The sequence below is a fragment of the Doryrhamphus excisus genome, linkage group LG18 (genome assembly GCF_037039965.1).
Source record: "Doryrhamphus excisus strain RoL-2023G ecotype Guam linkage group LG18, RoL_Dexc_Guam_v1.1, whole genome shotgun sequence".
In the NCBI taxonomy this organism is placed as follows: Eukaryota; Metazoa; Chordata; class Actinopteri; order Syngnathiformes; family Syngnathidae; genus Doryrhamphus; species Doryrhamphus excisus.
The window spans coordinates 14876758-14894097 of NC_136374.1; the positions used below are offsets into that span (position 1 = coordinate 14876758).

Below are 17340 nucleotides of genomic sequence, written 5' to 3' on the forward strand. Positions count from 1 at the left end.
TCATATTCTCAACTGCTAAGCGTTCTGTGTTCACTTTTCCAAGCTTGTCCGACCTCCACTGCTGTGTGTTAATAAAACTCAACGTCCGTACGTGATGACGTATGTACGCGTACGTCATTCCCAGTCTCCACTGACTCCAACAAGGACACAAGAATGAATGACACTGTCAACTCACTATCCACTTCCGTTGTATGTTTGGCAGCCATGATGGTAAGCATAGTCCAAAGACGTTGTCAACATGTCCTCGGCACACTGCTCAACCATAAATTGCTTTAATAGACAGTCTAAAAGACAACATTTGTCATTTTTCACGTTCCCTCAAAACAAAGACAGTTGTGTCATAATAATGCTGTCCGCTTAGCCCCGCCCGCCTCTGTTGCTTACCAACATGGCAGAATTTCCGCTACATAATGTACAACACTCTCGACTATCCTATTCGGTTCTAGTGTCTTTGCTACCCAGCATCTTTGGCTAAGTGCTAGCTAAGTTGCTAAGCATAGTACCAGAGGAAATACAACACTAACACCAGCAGACTTTTAGGGAGAAAAACAAGAACCCCTATCATTGTCTCGAGTGTCTGTGTCGGGCCGTCGGCATGGCTCTGCAAGGCCCGGAGGAGTTGGGGGAGCCGGTGGAAGAGCCGGAGGATCTGGACGACCATGACGCTAGTAGTATCTCCCCAGCCGAGGAGATAACGCTGCCAGCCGGGCCCGGAGGCGACGATGACCCTGTGGGGACTTTACTGCTGCCTTGGGACCGCTTCTCGGCCTGGCTGCACTGCATCTGTGTTGTGGGCTTCGACTTGGAGCTGGGGCAGGCAGTGGAGGTGAGGGAAGACCCGCTGAGGTCAGCTGGCTCATGGAGAAAGTGCACAAAAATGTTCCTGTCAATTGTCTTAAAAGTTTGCCTTTATTTTGGGCTCGGGCTATTTCCTGGACTGGAGAGCACTACTCCTTCCATTAACACTAGAAGTCCCACTATTAATGTACTTAGTACAGCCCAGTGGGTCTTAACCTTTTCTAAGTGAAGTAGCCCCTGTAGAATAGTTTAACCCCTAATCAGAGAAAAGCATTTTGGTTTTAAAAACATCACCATGTGAATATTAATGTACAAAAGACCATAATAGTTTCAACCATGATGCACTACATTGCTGATGGGGAACTCTTACAACTTTTTTCCCATAAGGACCTGCTACAAAAACATTTAAAGATCGTCAATGTTACAGGTATGTTCTGCTGTTTCTATAAGGAATTATCCAATATCACTTTTTTAAAATTAACATTTATTTAATGATTTTCGGCAAATATTATGTAATTACCGAGCGTCTGTGGTGTAAAGAATAGCAGAGCAATTTAATATTCGTCCGTGTGGCAACACGTAGCTGATTATCTCGTTCCTTCAATAGACTTAGTGATGCACGTGAGGTGGTTAGCAAGACTTTTCTAATGTAAAAAACGTACAGTGGTTCAAAAAAGGTTGAAAAACACTAAAAAACTAAACTAAAAACTAATGTTTATTTCTTCTGGTTTTGCTAATGAATATATTGACTGTGCTCATGTGTCCTCCAGGTTATTTATCCGCATCATTCCAAACTATCAGAGAAAGAGGTGAGTGATGTATTTATTAATATGATTTCATATGAGCTGTCCACCGTGTGATTAAATGGCAATATAAAAGACGTAAATTATCTTCTTTACAGAAAACGAGTATCTGTTACCTTTCATTTCCTGACTCCAACTCAGGTAAGTTGTTGTTTGAACTCTCAAAAATACTACATATGAAGGCAAGTGTAAGGATTCGTCACACGTGAGTCAGGTGAGGATAGTTAGCTTATAAAAACATACTTGAAGTGTTTCTAGTTCGAGCACACTGGTTGATATGTAGTGTAGGAAAGGAAGTTACACACAAGTAAACCATTTAGGTTGGATTTTTTTTCACATGAAGTTGTATGACACCCCCATAAGAAGTGAAGTCCGTCAACAGTGACTCAGTCCCCACTTTGTGTCCTGAGCTGAGTTCTGGTCAGATTTCGGTGCTGAAGAAAGTAGTTCCAGCTAGTTGCTGGGGACAGTTAAGTAAAGAGTTTGGCTTTGCATAACAAAAAATACATTTGCATCATAAACATGCCTACTAGAAAAAAATCAGACCTCACAAATCATTTTCTCTGCCCTTGTATTGTAGATTAGATGTAAATATTGTGTCTATATACTGTATTTTCCGGACTATAAGTCGCACTTTTTTTCATGGGTTGGCTGTTCCTGCCACTTATACTCCAGAGCGACTTATAAATGGAAAAAGTGTTTATGTTACATAAAGACTGGACACCTTTTCTGTTCATGTTTATTTTTGTGTAGCTGAATAAGCATTGTGTTAGCATATCTTACACCTATTCAGCCTGTTCTCTATTCTTTTATTGTTAGAACTTGCCTTCCAAGAGGACATAATGTCTGTTTTGGTCAAGTAGTTAAAATAAATTAACCGCAAAAAATGCGACTTATACTCCAGTGCGACTTATGTATGTTTTTATCTACCTAATTATGCATTTTTAGCCTTGTAAGACTTATACTCCGGAGCGACTTATAGTCCAGAAAATACGATAATATAATATCTAGTCCCTTCCTGCGTCTTATAGCCATAGGTGAGACGTCAGCCTTTCCATTATGTAGATTTCCTCCACAACCGCAGTCCATTGATCCTGTTTTTTCCCCAATTCCCCTTTACACTGTAGCTTTTTTTGCCCACTGTCAATAGAATCTCCATTTCCTCCAAATAAGAACCTGGCACTTGATTTGTGACTTAAAACATTTCCTGTACATACAGTATGTATGTATAGACTACTGCATTCATTCATTCATTGATTTTCTACCGCTTATCCTGGAATCTATCCCAGCTGTCTTCAGCCGAGAGGCAGGTTATACTCTGGTCTGGTGGCCAGCCAATCACAGGGCACATATAGACAAACAACCATTCACACTCACATTCATACCTATGGACAATTTGGAGTCGCTAATTAACTTAGCATGTTATTGGAATGTGGGAGGAAACTGGAGAAAACCCACGCATGCACGGGGAGAACATGCAAACTCCACACAGAGAGGGGAATTGAACTTGGGTCTCCTGGCTGCGAGGCCTGTGTGCTAACCACTCGACCACGTGCAACCGACTATTTTTATATGGTCCAAAAATTGTTGTGACAGTAGTTTTTGCACTTGACTGCCCTTGCCGGTGTAGCCCACTGAAGTAGCAGCCACAGAAACACAATCACACCAACCCACTTTGCTGAGAGGCCGACAAGGACCGCAACTCAGAGCTTTGATGGCCGTTGATTGGCTGTGTGGTCCTCACGCAATTGTGGTCACACACCAACGATGAGGATGTGTATAGAGAACATGTTCAGATTAAAGGTCCAACTCATGTTCTACCTTTTTTTCACCCTTCTTCCAGTTCTTCCAAAACCAGGGAGGCCCAGGAGAGATGACATGTTTGCAGTAAGACGGCTAGTCAGAGTAGCTTTAGAGGCAGTTGAAGACTTGCCAAGGAAGAAGCATGAAGGAACTTTGGAAGGAAGGAACAATACAGGTTCTTAATTTACATGTTTGATTGCACACAGAAGCATCAGGCGTCTGCGAGTATTTTGATTAAAGAAGAAGTCAGGGCAGTCATTGGAGTTTCGCGGTGATGAGCCATCAGTCATCAACGGCTCCCTCCCACGTCTTTCTTATGCATTAGCTTGGTGACAACAAGTTCTTACCTGCTAATTCTTCTGATTTCAGGTTGCCTCGGTGACACCCAGTTCTGCTTCCGCTTTCGTCAAGGTTCCAACAGAAAGTCATCTCTTGGCTGCTTCCTGGAATCCAGCGACAGGGATGCACCGCCCTGCCTCAAGGTGGTCCCACACACACACACACACACACACATATTTAATGGACGATTGTGTGCACCAATGTCTTAACATTGTGTGTTTCTACAGAGGGAGCAAGGCCATTATTACGGCTACGTGTATTTTCGTCAGGTGCGAGACAAGTCCCTGAAGAGAGGATACTTTCAGAAGGTGAGTCACACTTCCGAATTGGAATCCACTTTAAGGTTCTTTACTTTACTGTCATACAAAGGCTAAAATGTAGTTAACCACTGTGCATTCATTCATTCATTCATTTTCTGCCGCTTTTCCTCACGAGGGTCGCGGGGGTGCTGGAGCCTATCCCAGCTGTCTTCGGGCGAGAGGCGGGGTACACCCTGGACTGGTGGCCAGCCAATCACAGGGCACATATAGACAAACAACCATTCACACTCACTTCATACCTATGGACAATTTGGAGTCGCTAATTAACCTAGCATGTTTGTGGAATGTGGGAGGAAAACGGAGTACCCAGAGAAAACCCACGCATGCAAACTCCACACAGAGATGGCCGAGGGTGGAATTGAACCCTGGTCTCCTAGCTGTGAGGTCTGCGCGCTAACCACTCGTGCAGCCCAAAGACAAAACAAAGAAGCCAAAAACGTACCACTTCCACACGCAACAGGAGGAGAACTTCTTTTCACTCTATCATGTTGGACATGCTGGAGCCTATCCCAGCTGTCTTTGAGACGGGGTACATCCTGGACTGGTGGCCAATAAAAGTAAAATAACAGTAAAGGTCATTCGTCAGTCTTTTGATGACGCCTGCTATACGCCCAATGGAGAGGGAATAAGAAGGTTTGCAGGGCGATGCTGTAACTCGTAGACTTACGCCTTTATTCGTCCCACAAGGGGAATCAAACTATAAATTGCGTGTCCAGGTTTAGTTAAGGTAGAATGTTTACCAACTATTACAGTGTAGTCTAAAACAAGATGTTTACATCCATGAACGTGTTTGTTTGTGTCTTCTAGTCTCTGGTCCTGATCAGTAAGCTGCCCTATGTGACCTTCTTTCACTCCGTGTTGAAGATCATGGCTCCAGAATACTTTGAGAAGCAGGAGCCATGTCTGGAGGCTGGTATGTTACATTAGTCAGGTTTTTATTGTCATGCTTTGCTCCGAGGATGTACAATTCTGAATTCCACAGCTCTATATAAAAAATGATATATTAATATATATAAAAATTATATATATATATATATTTTTTAAATAATATATATTAAAAATTACATATATACTATATATATAATATATTTTTTTAATATAGAGCTGTGGAATAAAAAATATATATATATATAAATTATATATTTTATTTTATTATAAGACTATAAAAGATATATATATATATAAGACTTTAAAAAATTATATATATATAATTTTTATATACTTATTATTATTTTTAAGTCCTTTATAGTCTTATATTAGTCTTATAACAAAAAATAAATTCAATAAATAAATAAATATATATATAAATAAAAGTATAAATTACTATATATATATATATATATATATATATTTTTTTTTTTCCATTTATGTGATGTAATGTGGCAAACATCAGATTGTACATTTGGACAATTGAAAGGTGTTTTTATTGATGACTCAGCTTCTTTTTTCACCTGAACAAAGTCCACTCTTAGCGTTTCCATGTGTTTGTGTGTCTTTGACTAATAGCTTGTAACGATATCGACCGTTGGCCAACGCCCCACCCTGGAAGAATCCTCACGCTGCCCATTATGGGCGTGGTCATTAAGGTGCGCACTGACTGGACTTATAAAGGATAAAATAAAAGCTTTTACATCATCGGGTATATGCATTACGTATGAAAATATCCCTGCTGGGGGTTTTATCTGTGTGCTGCTGCAGGTGCGAATCCCAACCTGTTATGACAAACCCGGAACGACACAGCTGGTCCAGTCTGCTCAGGTGATAGCAGACACATAAAAACACAAACACGCGTGATTGTCCTCCCATCATTTTTGATTGATAAACTATTACTTTATGAAGTTTTTCCTGTGTCTTTTTCAGAGCGACAGTCTGGTGTCCATTGTGCTGCCCACTATCCATGAAGTGGACCTCTTCAGGTGAGAGCTGAAGGCTGCTTGTTTATTCTATGTCTGCCTACTGTTCGGTAGTGGTACTGCAACAGCTGCGGAGGAGGGTGGAATTGAACTCAGGTCTCCTAGCTGTGAGACGTGCGTGCTAACCACTCGACCGCTGTGCAACAAAGTACAATTACAAATAAAATATGAACACACTATGTGTGTGTCTTTCTCTCTGTTTAGGTGTTTCTTTCCAGTCTTCTTCCACATCCAGATGCTATGGGAGCTGGTGTTGCTGGGGGAAGCGCTGGTCGTAATGGCGCCATCTCCAGCTGAGTCGTCAGACACCGTGCTGGCACTGGTTAGGTGTGTCAGAGATCCTGCTCTTCTGCACGTCATCGAGTGTTAAATATATTTTCTGAATATATTAATATATGTCTTTGTCTCTGCAGCTGCATCTCTCCTCTGCGATACAGCAGTGACTTCCGGCCTTACTTTACGATCCACGATAGCGAGTTTAAGGAGTACACCACCAGGACACAGGCTCCGTGAGTGAATGCCTGCTTTTTTACACTTATTATTAGAGTCATGACGGTGATGTGGTGATGTGTCGTCCCCCCTACATGCCACCCCCATCATCTTACAGACCCTCAAGCATACTGGGAGTGACAAATCCATTTTTTGCTAAAACATTGCAACACTGGCCGCACATCATCCGCATCGGTGACATGAAGCAGGCAGGTAGGTTGATTGTTCACATGATGGCGTCACTACAGAAGGATGGATGTTTGATTATACTCCCAACCCCCGTAGGAGAGATGGCCAAACAGATGAAAGTCAAGAAATTGAAGAACCTGAAAACTCTTGACTCAAAACCTGGTATGTTTTTTTTAATGCACACTTGATACTAGTTTCAGAAAAAGGAGCCAAAGTATTACAGCAACATTTTGTCAGTATGACGGACAGTACAGTTGTACATACCACAGCTTCCACTAGGAGGCACTGTTCCGCCATCATTAGACCACTTCTATAATTGTTGTAATTGTGGATGTTTCAGGTGTGTACACGGCATACAAGCCATATCTTAACAAAGATGAAGAAATTATCAAGCAGCTCCAGAAGGTAAATAAGCAAGGTCCTCTTAAACCAGTCATGACCACAAACCATAACATTAGTACACAGTAGTATCGTGAAGTGGACTTTCGAAAGTTAAAAACAATCGGTTCCACGACTTCAACTTTCGATTTTTGTTGTGGCGTTGCCGTGGTATTTTACTTTATCTTTACATACGGATCGACTTATTGAGAACTCACTGGACCGCAATAGTGGCTTAATTATTAATTATTTTTCGCTCACCGGTTTGTCCTCTGTTATTAGCCGTGCAACGTTTTGTTTTCTAGTGGCGCGTGTCGATGACGTCACTGACTGAATCGAGTAACATTTCTTTATCATTAAAAGTGCTTAAATCCAATACTTTCCTTGTATTGATACAATCGATAAACAATGTTATATCGATATTTGTCGTCTGGAATGGCAACTTGCTGAACACAGAACGATGTACTTGAATCATAGAAATATAAATCAATATGTAGTGCTAGGTTACCGGAACATAATTCACCCCGGAACGATCGATAGGGGAGTGGTTGCCACCCGGGGGGGAAGACGCAAGGGAAAGGGGGGGGGTTTCTTTTCCTGTTATGGTTGCAAGGTGTCTCACGTAGCTAGGAGTGTGAATTAATGGTTGTGAGAAGAATAAAGGTGAATCGTTACTCCCGTATTAATACCCATACGCAATAATGGGAATAGAATCAATCTATTCATTAACAGTAAGAGTAACATTTTTTCCTGTTGTGGTCATCATTTTCCTTTTTAGTATATTATTTTTATGAAGAAATTAGCGCACAACTTTCTTGTTCATTTATTGTGTTTGTCCTCTAAGGGTGTTCACCAGAAGAGACCTTCAGCAGCACAGAATGCAATCCTGCGACGGTACTTTCTAGAACTGACACAGAGCTTCATCATTCCCTTGGTAATTAGCACTTCTTGAAATGGCGGGTGTGAGAGTTGGCTTTCAAGTCACATGTGTTTGTTTTCCGTCCTTGCAAACAGGAGCGCTACGTTGCCAGTTTGATGCCACTTCAGAAGTCCATCAGTCCATGGAAGAGTCCTCCTCAGCTGCGACCATTTGTCCAGCAGGACTTCATGAAAACTCTGGAGAAGGCGGGTCCACAGCTCACGTCCAGACTGAAGGGGGACTGGATCGGACTCTACAGGTATCATTGTAAAACCTGAACCTAACTGCTTTTGTTGTCATGTGACATCAATGGGTCTGGTTGAAGACCAGAACTGTACAAACTTGAACAGTAGTAAGGCTGTAGATCAGACCTGCCCACTAGACCCCAATTCAAGTGGACTGTAATGACTAAAAGTGAAAATGAAATCCTCAACATACACCTTTATAAGCTTTTGTGACCAACATGTCATGTTTGTGATCCAACTAACTTGGAAAGCAAGTGTCCGCATGTTTTCATCATGTCCCCCTATGTGGTTCCCCCTGCAACCCTGAAGGCATTTCCTCAAATCTCCCAACTTCGATGGCTGGTTCCGCAACAGAAGGAAGGAGATGACCCAGAAACTGGAGGCCCTGCACCTGGAGGTGCTTTGCGAGGAGGTGAGGAACCCGAAAACGACTGGTGTCAAGCAAAAGGGTGTGTCGGGTTCATCACGTGTGTCCGTCTGGTGTGTAGGATCTGCAGCAGAGAGTCCAGAAGCACTCGGAGGTGGAAACGGTAGATCTGGTCCTGAAGTTGAAAGACAAACTGGTGAGACGGGACATACACGCCGCAAACATTTGATCAGCTGATCCAGGGTCTATTTCGGTTTGATGAACGAATCCTGTTCATGGGTCATCTTACATATGTATACAGTACATACAGTGCATATTTAATGGTAATGGTTTAATTTCATTTGAACATGCATCAGATTACAATTGAATGCATCACATAATCAGTTCACAGTTCCACATGTCCAAAAGGAGTAGGAAGAAGCAAAGCTTATTAAATCCTACCCCTCCATCTGGTACTTTTACAATCAGTAACTGTTACATTTGTTCACTGCCTTTCTAATATAATTTTAAGTTTAAAAAAATATATATTTTATGAATTTTTTTTTGTTTAAAAAAAAAAATAAATTTAATTACAATTTTTACATTAAATTGTTTTTAAAATTTTTTAATAAAAAATTAATTAAATAAAATAATTTTTTGTTACATACTGAAGTACGAGGTGATATGTGTCTGCTATGACCTTGGCAACTGAAGAGAGGCGGGTTTTTTTAAGCTGAATCTAATCATTACAACAGTGACTTTTATTGCAAATGTTGATCCGACATTGGATGAGAAGTTCAACAGTAGGGTTTGACGGCTCTGGGGGTGAGCCATGTGTCTCATTACTCAAAAGTTTTTCCTTTTTCTGGTGGTGCCTGAACGTAACTCGCATAAAAACGGGAATCTACCGCTAGTTTATGCTAGTCTAGGTAAGTATTATTATTATCATTATTTAGTCATGGAAAAATTGATTTAATAATACATATCAGACATAAATAAGCCATATCTAATGTGTGTAGTCTAATTTAAATATTCTACCAACATTTAAAATGTGCTTTGCTGTCGCTATGCAGAGCCAGGCGGAGAGGGAGCATCTGCCCGTGCAACCCGGCACTGTGGCCAAACTGAGAGCTCACATGGAGGGCATCATCCTGTCCTTACCGGAAGACCTGCAGGGCATCCTACACAAACCCTCCACACCGTGACCTTTGACCCGCCCGCCCGCCCTTTCACAGGTGCGGCCTTTTTGTTCACATCAACAGGGAACTGCACATTTTAGGTTTCCATCCCGTGTGGTCACGTGACCATGTGGAGGGTTGTTGATGGTGTCCAAATAGCGGTGCTTGTCACCACGCGACAAAAGGAAGGCTTCCGGGTCGGAACTTTTACTTTCAGTTTAACCACTCGGAAGGACTTGGAAATATTTCTGTTTGTTTTTATTTTGTACTTTTTTTAACCAGCAGTGGACCTGCAGTTTTTTTTAATGTTTCTTTATAGAAGTGCACTTCCTTGCTGAATGGCCGCTCTGTACTTCTTAGAAACACACACTTAACACACACACACACACACACACTAATTGTATGCAAAACAAAGCCAGCAGCAGAACGGTGCTTATTCTTTTTTTTTTTTTTTTTTTTATACTAAAACATATTCAACAACACACACAGTCCATCCAGCACCAGCGATGTAAATCGCTTCCCCCGATAACCAATAACACGCCCGCTTCCCTGTCACATGACCCTCTTACAGCCTATCCCTATCATCAGTCAGCATTTAAGTATTTTAATTTGAAGGGATATTTTATTAGCGTCTCTGCGACTTTGAATGTAAAGCTCAAAGTGTTGACTGGTTCTGAAGGGTGATGGGACATTCCCAGTAAAACATTTCACACACTTTCCATGAGTATTCCGTATGGAATACTCAATATGTAACATTTTTTTTCCTGCGAATGACTGGGAATCGGTGTTTATTTACTTAAGCTCCGTACATAGAAGACAAAGTGTTGATGCCGGTGCATGAAACTATAATTATATCAAACAGGTTCAATTTAGAGTGCATGAGAAAGCGGTAAGCAAAACGTTTGTTTGATCACATGGTCAATGATTGACAAGTGTATTGGCCGACATAGTAACATCAAAACCAATGTTGTAGTAGTGGTACGCATTAATACTACTGAGTAGCTGAGTAGCCATACCAACGTTGATAAAGCTGCAGGATGCTGGCCACTCATGATATTTCAAATACATCCGGGAGGTTGCCTACAGCCACAGCTGTTAAATCCTTTTTTTTTTTGACCCGACTCTAATTAGAAATTATTGGCGGGTATTTTTGTTAACTATAGAAGTATTTTAAAATATTTTACTACTAATATGTTTACTACGACATGACGGCAACAATGTTTGACTTCCCTCTGCCCAACTACTGATTGATTGAAGGTTTTCCAACAATTAATAACCATCACAGTTATGCAACTTTGCTGTCTCCATGACAACCGTCAAAGACTCAGATGTGTAAAAAAGGCCTCTAGATGCCTTCATATCTTATCAACGCACAAACTTTTTTTTTTTTTTTGAACAAACGCCTTCAAGATCCCTCAGGAAGTCACACAAAGAACTTTGGTGAACATTTCATTTATTTTTTTTTCTTAACTTTCTGTTCTGCCGTGTCATAATTAGGACCTTTTTTTTTTAAATCATTTTTTTAAATCATTTTCACTGATTTGTTGCAACTCCAACTGAGCAATATTGTGAGATTTTCATCAAAATTGCCAGAATTTCTTACCAGGATTATTTTTATTATTTTTGCTTTTACTTACTCTGCCTGTACTTGGCGCAAGGCTGCTGTTTCACTAACGTTTATTTTATTATGTATATATATTATTTTTTTGGGGGGGGGGGGGTGGACAGCTTGGAAGTGCAAGACTTTTTATATTTGTAAAGAAGAAACTTATTTTAACAACGTTTTTGGTGTGTAACAAAAGTTGACTTTTGTAGAAAATAGTGTACAATAGTGTATGATAATTATGATAATTATTTTACAGATGCTAACAGACGAGAGACATCAACAGGACTTTGTCCCTCTCGTTTTAGTTGAGTGAATTAGCGGACATGAGTTAAGGTTCATTGTTAATTAACAAAAACTATTCCTCGGAATTAAAAATGTCAACATGTCGAACCACTACATGGAACCACTATGGAATAATGATGATTTGTTTTTAATTTTCATTAACATTGTAAATGAAAGTACCACTAAATTGTTCAAATAAAACATTCAACCAGCGGCACTGGACTACCTCACCATTTTTTCCTCAAATATCACAAATACTACAGACATAATATTAACATAGACACTTCAAAAGTACTTCTAGTCACATCTGCTTATTCAAGTAAGTGTAATAATAAGCTAAGCTATTTGGTTGGTTAGGAGAGCTAGATGTTTGGTCCTGGTGTACACATTGTGATGTGAAATAAATAACCATCATCATGCATACAAACTGAAGCTTCCTGTAAGACCTAATGGTTTTTTTATGCACTGTTTAATACAGTTATAAATCAAACAACACTGATGCCATCTCTTTAATTACGTATTATTGTGTTAAAATGTTATAAAAAGCGAATAAGAATATGAGTTATTGGAGTATTGTGATATAAAAATGCACACTTAGCGGTAGAAGATGGATGGGTTTCTCACACTTGAATGTTTCAGATCATCAAACAAGTTGAAATATTAGTTCATGACAACACAGTTTTTGAATTAAACTTTATCAGTATGGGAGGAAGAAAATCCCAAACGATTGCCCTGTGTGGAAAAGTGATTCTTCCCTTGTTGAAACGGAAATAAGATTAAGCTCTGTGTGGAGTTAGCATGTTCTCCCCGTGCATGCGTGGGTTTTTTTCCGGGTACTCCGGTTTCCTCCCACATTCCAAAAACATGCTAGGTTAATTGGCGACTCCAAATTGTCCATAGGTATGAATGTGAGTGTGAATGGTTGTTTGTCTATATGTGCCCTGTGATTGGCTGGCCACCAGTCCAGGGTGTACCCGTCTCAAAGACAGCTGGGATAGGCTCCAGCATGTCCAACATGATAGAGTGAAAAGAAGTTCTCCTCCTACTGCGTGTGGAAGTGGTACGTTTTTGGCTTCTTTGTTTTGTCTTTGGGCTGCACGGCGGTCGAGTGGTTAGTGCGCAGACCTCACAGCTAGGAGACCTGAGTTCAATCCCACGTTTGCATGTTCTCCCGTGGGTTTTCTCCAAATTGTCCATAGGTATGAATGTGAGTGTGAATGGTTGTTTGTCTATATGTGCCCTATGATTGGCTGGCCACCAGTCCAGGGTGTACCCCGTCTCAAAGACAGCTGGGATAGGCTCCAGCATGTCCAACATGATAGAGTGAAAAGAAGTTCTCCTCCTACTGCGTGTGGAAGTGGTACGTTTTTGGCTTCTTTGTTTTGTCTTTGGGCTGCACGGCGGTCGAGTGGTTAGCACGCAGACCTCACAGCGAGGAGACTCGAGTTCAATCCCACCCTCAGCCATTTCTGTGTGGAGTTTGCATGTTCTCCCCGTGCATGCGTGGGTTTTCTCCGGGTACTCCGGTTTCCTCCCACATTCCAAAAACATGCTAGGTTAATTAAGGCGACTCCAAATTAAACATGAATATATGCGAGTGTGAATGGTTGTTTGTCTATATGTGCCCTGTGATTGGCTGGCGACCCCGCCTCTCGCCCGAAGACAGCTGGGATAGGCTCCAGCACCCCTGTGACCCTTGTGAGGATAAGCGGTAGAAAATGAATGAATGGTGAACTGAAACATTTAAGTGTCAATCAAGAATGTGGTAAATGCTTTTAAACTGTTTTCAATATGGACCAAACCTGGTTTCTACACATTTTGGCCTGCAACATTTTCATTGGTTTGAGGTCAGTTGAGCCCTCCTGTGGTTCTTGCTGGTCCTGCGATTGGCTTGTAGTTGACGCCCGTGTGTCTTTTTTCTGGTGGTCTTCTTGGCCCTCAGCTCGTATGTGTCCTCCAGGAGGGTGCGCCCTGTCAGGGAGTATCTGATGTTGGACCACGTCAGGACCGAACCAGGAGGCCATCTTGAAAAAAAAAAAAAACATGCATCAGGTCCACTTAATGTACACACACACACAGTAGTTGTACCTATAGCGTGTTATGCTCATGTAGTTGAAGACGTCGTTGTATGGAAGAAGATAATCCCACACTTGCATGTCAGTCACCTGACCCTCAAGACCTGACATCGTAACCACTGGCTCACCTGACCACACGTACTGGACACAGACAGACAATAATATCAATAAAAACATTCTTTTTATGGTTTTATATTTACACTTGGGCGGCACGGCGGACGAGTGGTTAACACGCAGACCTCACAGCTAGGAGACCAGGGTTCAATTCCACCCTCGGCCATCTCTGTGTGGAGTTTGCATGTTCTCCCCGTGCATGCGTGGGTTTTCTCCGGGTACTCCGGTTTCCTCCCACATTCCAAAAACATGCTAGGTTAATTAGCGACTCCAAATTGTCCATAGGTATGAATGTGAGTGTGAATGGTTGTTTGTCTATATGTGTCCTGTGATTGGCTGGCCACCAGTCCAGGGTGTACCCTACCTCTACCGAAAAAGCAGTAGAAAATGAATGAATATTTATACTTTTATTTCTCGGATTTTTGTATGAATATTTAATTTGCATATTGTGTTTTTTTATATGCATATATTTTTTGCAATAGTGTCTATAAATGCATGAACAAAAACATTTTTTTACAATGTATGATTAGTTTTAGTTTTTTAAAATCATAATAATAATAATGCATTTGATTAATAGAGCGCTTTACGCAAAAAGCAAAAAATATGAGTGTATGAAATAGCAAAATAACGTATGTATATGCTATTTTTTCATTTCTTAATTACATTTTTAATTGCAAAATTAGTTTCATGTTTTTTATTCATTCATTCATTTTCGCGGGTGGTGCTGGAGCCTATCCCAGCTGTCTTTCCGGCATGAGGCGGGGTACACCCTGGACTGGTGGCCAGCCAATCACAGGGCACATATAGACAAACAACCATTCACACTCACATTCATACCTATGGACAATTTGGAGTCGCCAATTAACCTAGCATGTTTTTGGAATGTGGGAGGAAACCGGAGTACCCGGAGAAAACCCACGCATGCACGGGGAGAACATGCAAACTCCACACAGAGATAGCCGAGGGTGGAATTGAACTCGGGTCTCCTAGCTGTGAGGTCATGCTAGGTTAATTGTCATGACGGAACCAATGTGTCTTCTTGACTTGAGCTCACCTTGAAAGGGATCATCTTCCTGACGCTCATGTTGCCGCCACTGAAGAGTTGCACCACGCTCTTCAGCGTATCCATGGTGATGCACACCCTGCTCCAGATGTCCGGCGGGATGTCGGGCCAGATACGAATGCTGGGAGTCAAGTAAACACTCTGGTACTTCAATGTGTTCCAGCGCAGCTCAAATTGACCGTCGAAATGCACACTCAGTGTCATGGCCGACTGGCCGGACGGACTGAGAGTGAAGATGAAGGGGGACGACCACCTCAAGTCCAACAGGTAGCGCAGACACACGGTCACACCTAGGTCACACCAAGGTCACACCAAGGTCACACCAACATCATTTTGGTTTCATTTCAACCTAAACGAGACACATTTTGGAGAGAAGTGTGCTATGGTGTTTCTCACCCCCGACGGGCGGCTGTGTGGTCCAGTCATAGGAGGCCGAGACTGGGGAGGCACTGGTAGGGTTGGCACTGTTGGGGTAGGCCGTGGTCATGTACTCCTTGTTGGCATCAGCTGCGGTGGGGTCGGTAGGAGGAAGAGAGAAGTAAGGCGGGTAGAAGGACACCCTTCCCCCTCTGGAAGACAACGTGACCATCTTCCCATCTAAGTTAGTCGTGGGAGAAGCTGCAGCAAGCAGAATGGAGGAGAATGGCAGTACAATGACAACAATCACAACACAAACAACTGTTTCGCCTGTCATGTTTGCTACTTGAATTAAGGAGCATCATCATTTGTCAGTGACCGGGGTTCAATTCCACCCTCGGCCATTTCTGTGTGGAGTTTGCATGGTTTTCTCCGGGTACTCCGGTTTCCTCCCACATTCCAAAAACATGCTAGGTTAATTAGCGACTCCAAATTGTCCATATGTATGAATGTGAGTGTGAATGGTTGTTTGTCTATATGTGCCCTGTGATTGGCTGGCCACCAGTCCAGAGTGTACCCCGCCTCTCGCCTGAAGACAGCTGGGATAGGCTCCAGCACCACCCGCGAAAATGAATGAATGAATTAAAAACATGAAACTAATTTTGCAATTAACAATGTATTCAACGAATGTAAAAATAGCATATACATACGTTATTTTGCGATTTTGTACACTAATTTTTTGCTTTTACTGTGTAAAGCGCTCTATTAATCAAATGCATTATTATTATTATGATTTAAAAAAACTAAAACTAATCATACATTGTAAAAAAAAAAGGATTCTCCTTTATTAAAACCACAATAATATGCAAATTAAATATTCATACAAAAATCAGAGAAATAAAAGTATAAATATAAAACCATAAAATAATATTGTCTCCAGGTGATGAAAAGGTGATGAAAAAATATTTTTATTGATATTATTGTTTGTTTGTGTCCAGTATGTGTGGTCAGGTGAGCCAGTGGTTACGATATCAGGTGACTGACGTGCAAATGTGGGATTATCTTCTTCCATTGTGAGGATAAGCGGTAGAAAATGAATGAATGTTTGACTCTTTGTTTAAATGAAAAAAAGGATTTGTTTCATCAAAACACCAGCTGATGTGTGTGTGTGTGTGTGTGTATGTGTGTGTGTGTGTACCTGTGGTCCAAGCTGCAAGGATTTGTTCTCCTGAAGCTTCCATAAGCATCAGCGTTGCCATCACCGTCATAGCATAAAGCCTGGAGCCGTCCATTTTCATCTTGATCCTTACACTGCAATGGAGTTTGTCCGTCTGTATGAAAGATAACTTTCATTTCCTGCATGTGACATGTGGCCTCTTGTTTCGTTTCTGCGTGGTTCTTACATCCTCTTTTTTTTTTCTTCATACACACACACACACACACACACACACATTATGTTTGTTATTTAAGTAGCAACTGTTGCTGGGAAGGAGACTCCTTCTTCTTCAGTGTGTTTATGTGAACACTGGCCAGACTCCTTATTAGGAAGCTGTGTTACATAACTGACACATTGTTTTCAAAAATTTATTTTATTTTTTAAAAAGTCCCATTTGCTCAGATTTAGAAAACATTTTCCTCGTAGGAAAATAATATCAAGTGAAAGGATATCTTCCGGGGTTAAATTGTGGCCATCATAAAACTAAGTATAATGAAACTAAAAGGAAAAAGTTGTGCATTTCTGCAGGTTATGTTTTCAAAACAACACGGTTTTGTTATCATTAATCTTGGTGACGTGCAGAGGGAGATGTTCTGCCTGGGATGGCATTCTTCTCTCGTAAAGTAAAGACATGGCTGACTTGGTGTACGCTTCTTTCTTCATCTGTTATTGCCGATGTAGTCATATTGAACTCCTTGTTTCCTTCTATGGTTATCGTCACACTTCGGTGCCTTTCGGTATACCCTTTGGTGGTGGCGTCAATAAAAATGTCAAAGAAATATCACTTGGGAGGTCAATGCTTTTAGAGAAATTAAATCTTAATATTTTTAATATTCACTTAAAAACAAATTTTTTATAACAACTGTACACTTAATGATTTCCCGGTGGCCACAGTTTGACATTGGAC

The 17340-nt window shown here is 41.2% G+C and overlaps 2 protein-coding genes across 3 annotated transcripts; one reads left to right on the forward strand and one right to left on the reverse strand.

Annotated features, from left to right (window-relative positions):
• Window positions 1–415: 415 nt before the first annotated feature.
• On the forward strand, window positions 416–11109 carry dennd6a (DENN/MADD domain containing 6A). 2 transcript variants are annotated; one of them, XM_058055696.2, is made up of 19 exons: window positions 416–826; window positions 1569–1607; window positions 1700–1742; window positions 3774–3886; window positions 3971–4051; window positions 4871–4976; window positions 5570–5649; window positions 5762–5821; window positions 5924–5979; window positions 6181–6303; window positions 6390–6485; window positions 6584–6678; window positions 6751–6816; window positions 6995–7059; window positions 7877–7966; window positions 8047–8210; window positions 8506–8608; window positions 8685–8759; window positions 9616–11109. In XM_058055696.2, the coding sequence occupies exons 1-19, from the start codon at window positions 596–598 to the stop codon at window positions 9745–9747; spliced, it is 1818 nt and encodes a 605-aa protein (XP_057911679.2). In that variant the 5' UTR covers window positions 416–595; the 3' UTR covers window positions 9748–11109. The 2 variants fall into 2 exon arrangements, with proteins under 2 accessions (XP_057911679.2, XP_078654611.1); XM_078798485.1 differs by lacking the exons at window positions 416–826; window positions 1569–1607; window positions 1700–1742 and adding an exon at window positions 3078–3579.
• A 323-nt stretch (window positions 11110–11432) lies between these two features.
• On the reverse strand, window positions 11433–16614 carry LOC131106489 (uncharacterized). Its single transcript, XM_058055596.2, has 5 exons — window positions 16416–16614; window positions 15257–15478; window positions 14852–15150; window positions 13697–13824; window positions 11433–13632 (listed from the first exon to the last, which is right to left on the reverse strand). Exons 1-5 carry the CDS (start codon window positions 16513–16515, stop codon window positions 13443–13445), a joined length of 939 nt encoding a protein of 312 aa, XP_057911579.2. The 5' UTR covers window positions 16516–16614; the 3' UTR covers window positions 11433–13442.
• Between the last annotated feature and the right edge of the window lie 726 nt (window positions 16615–17340).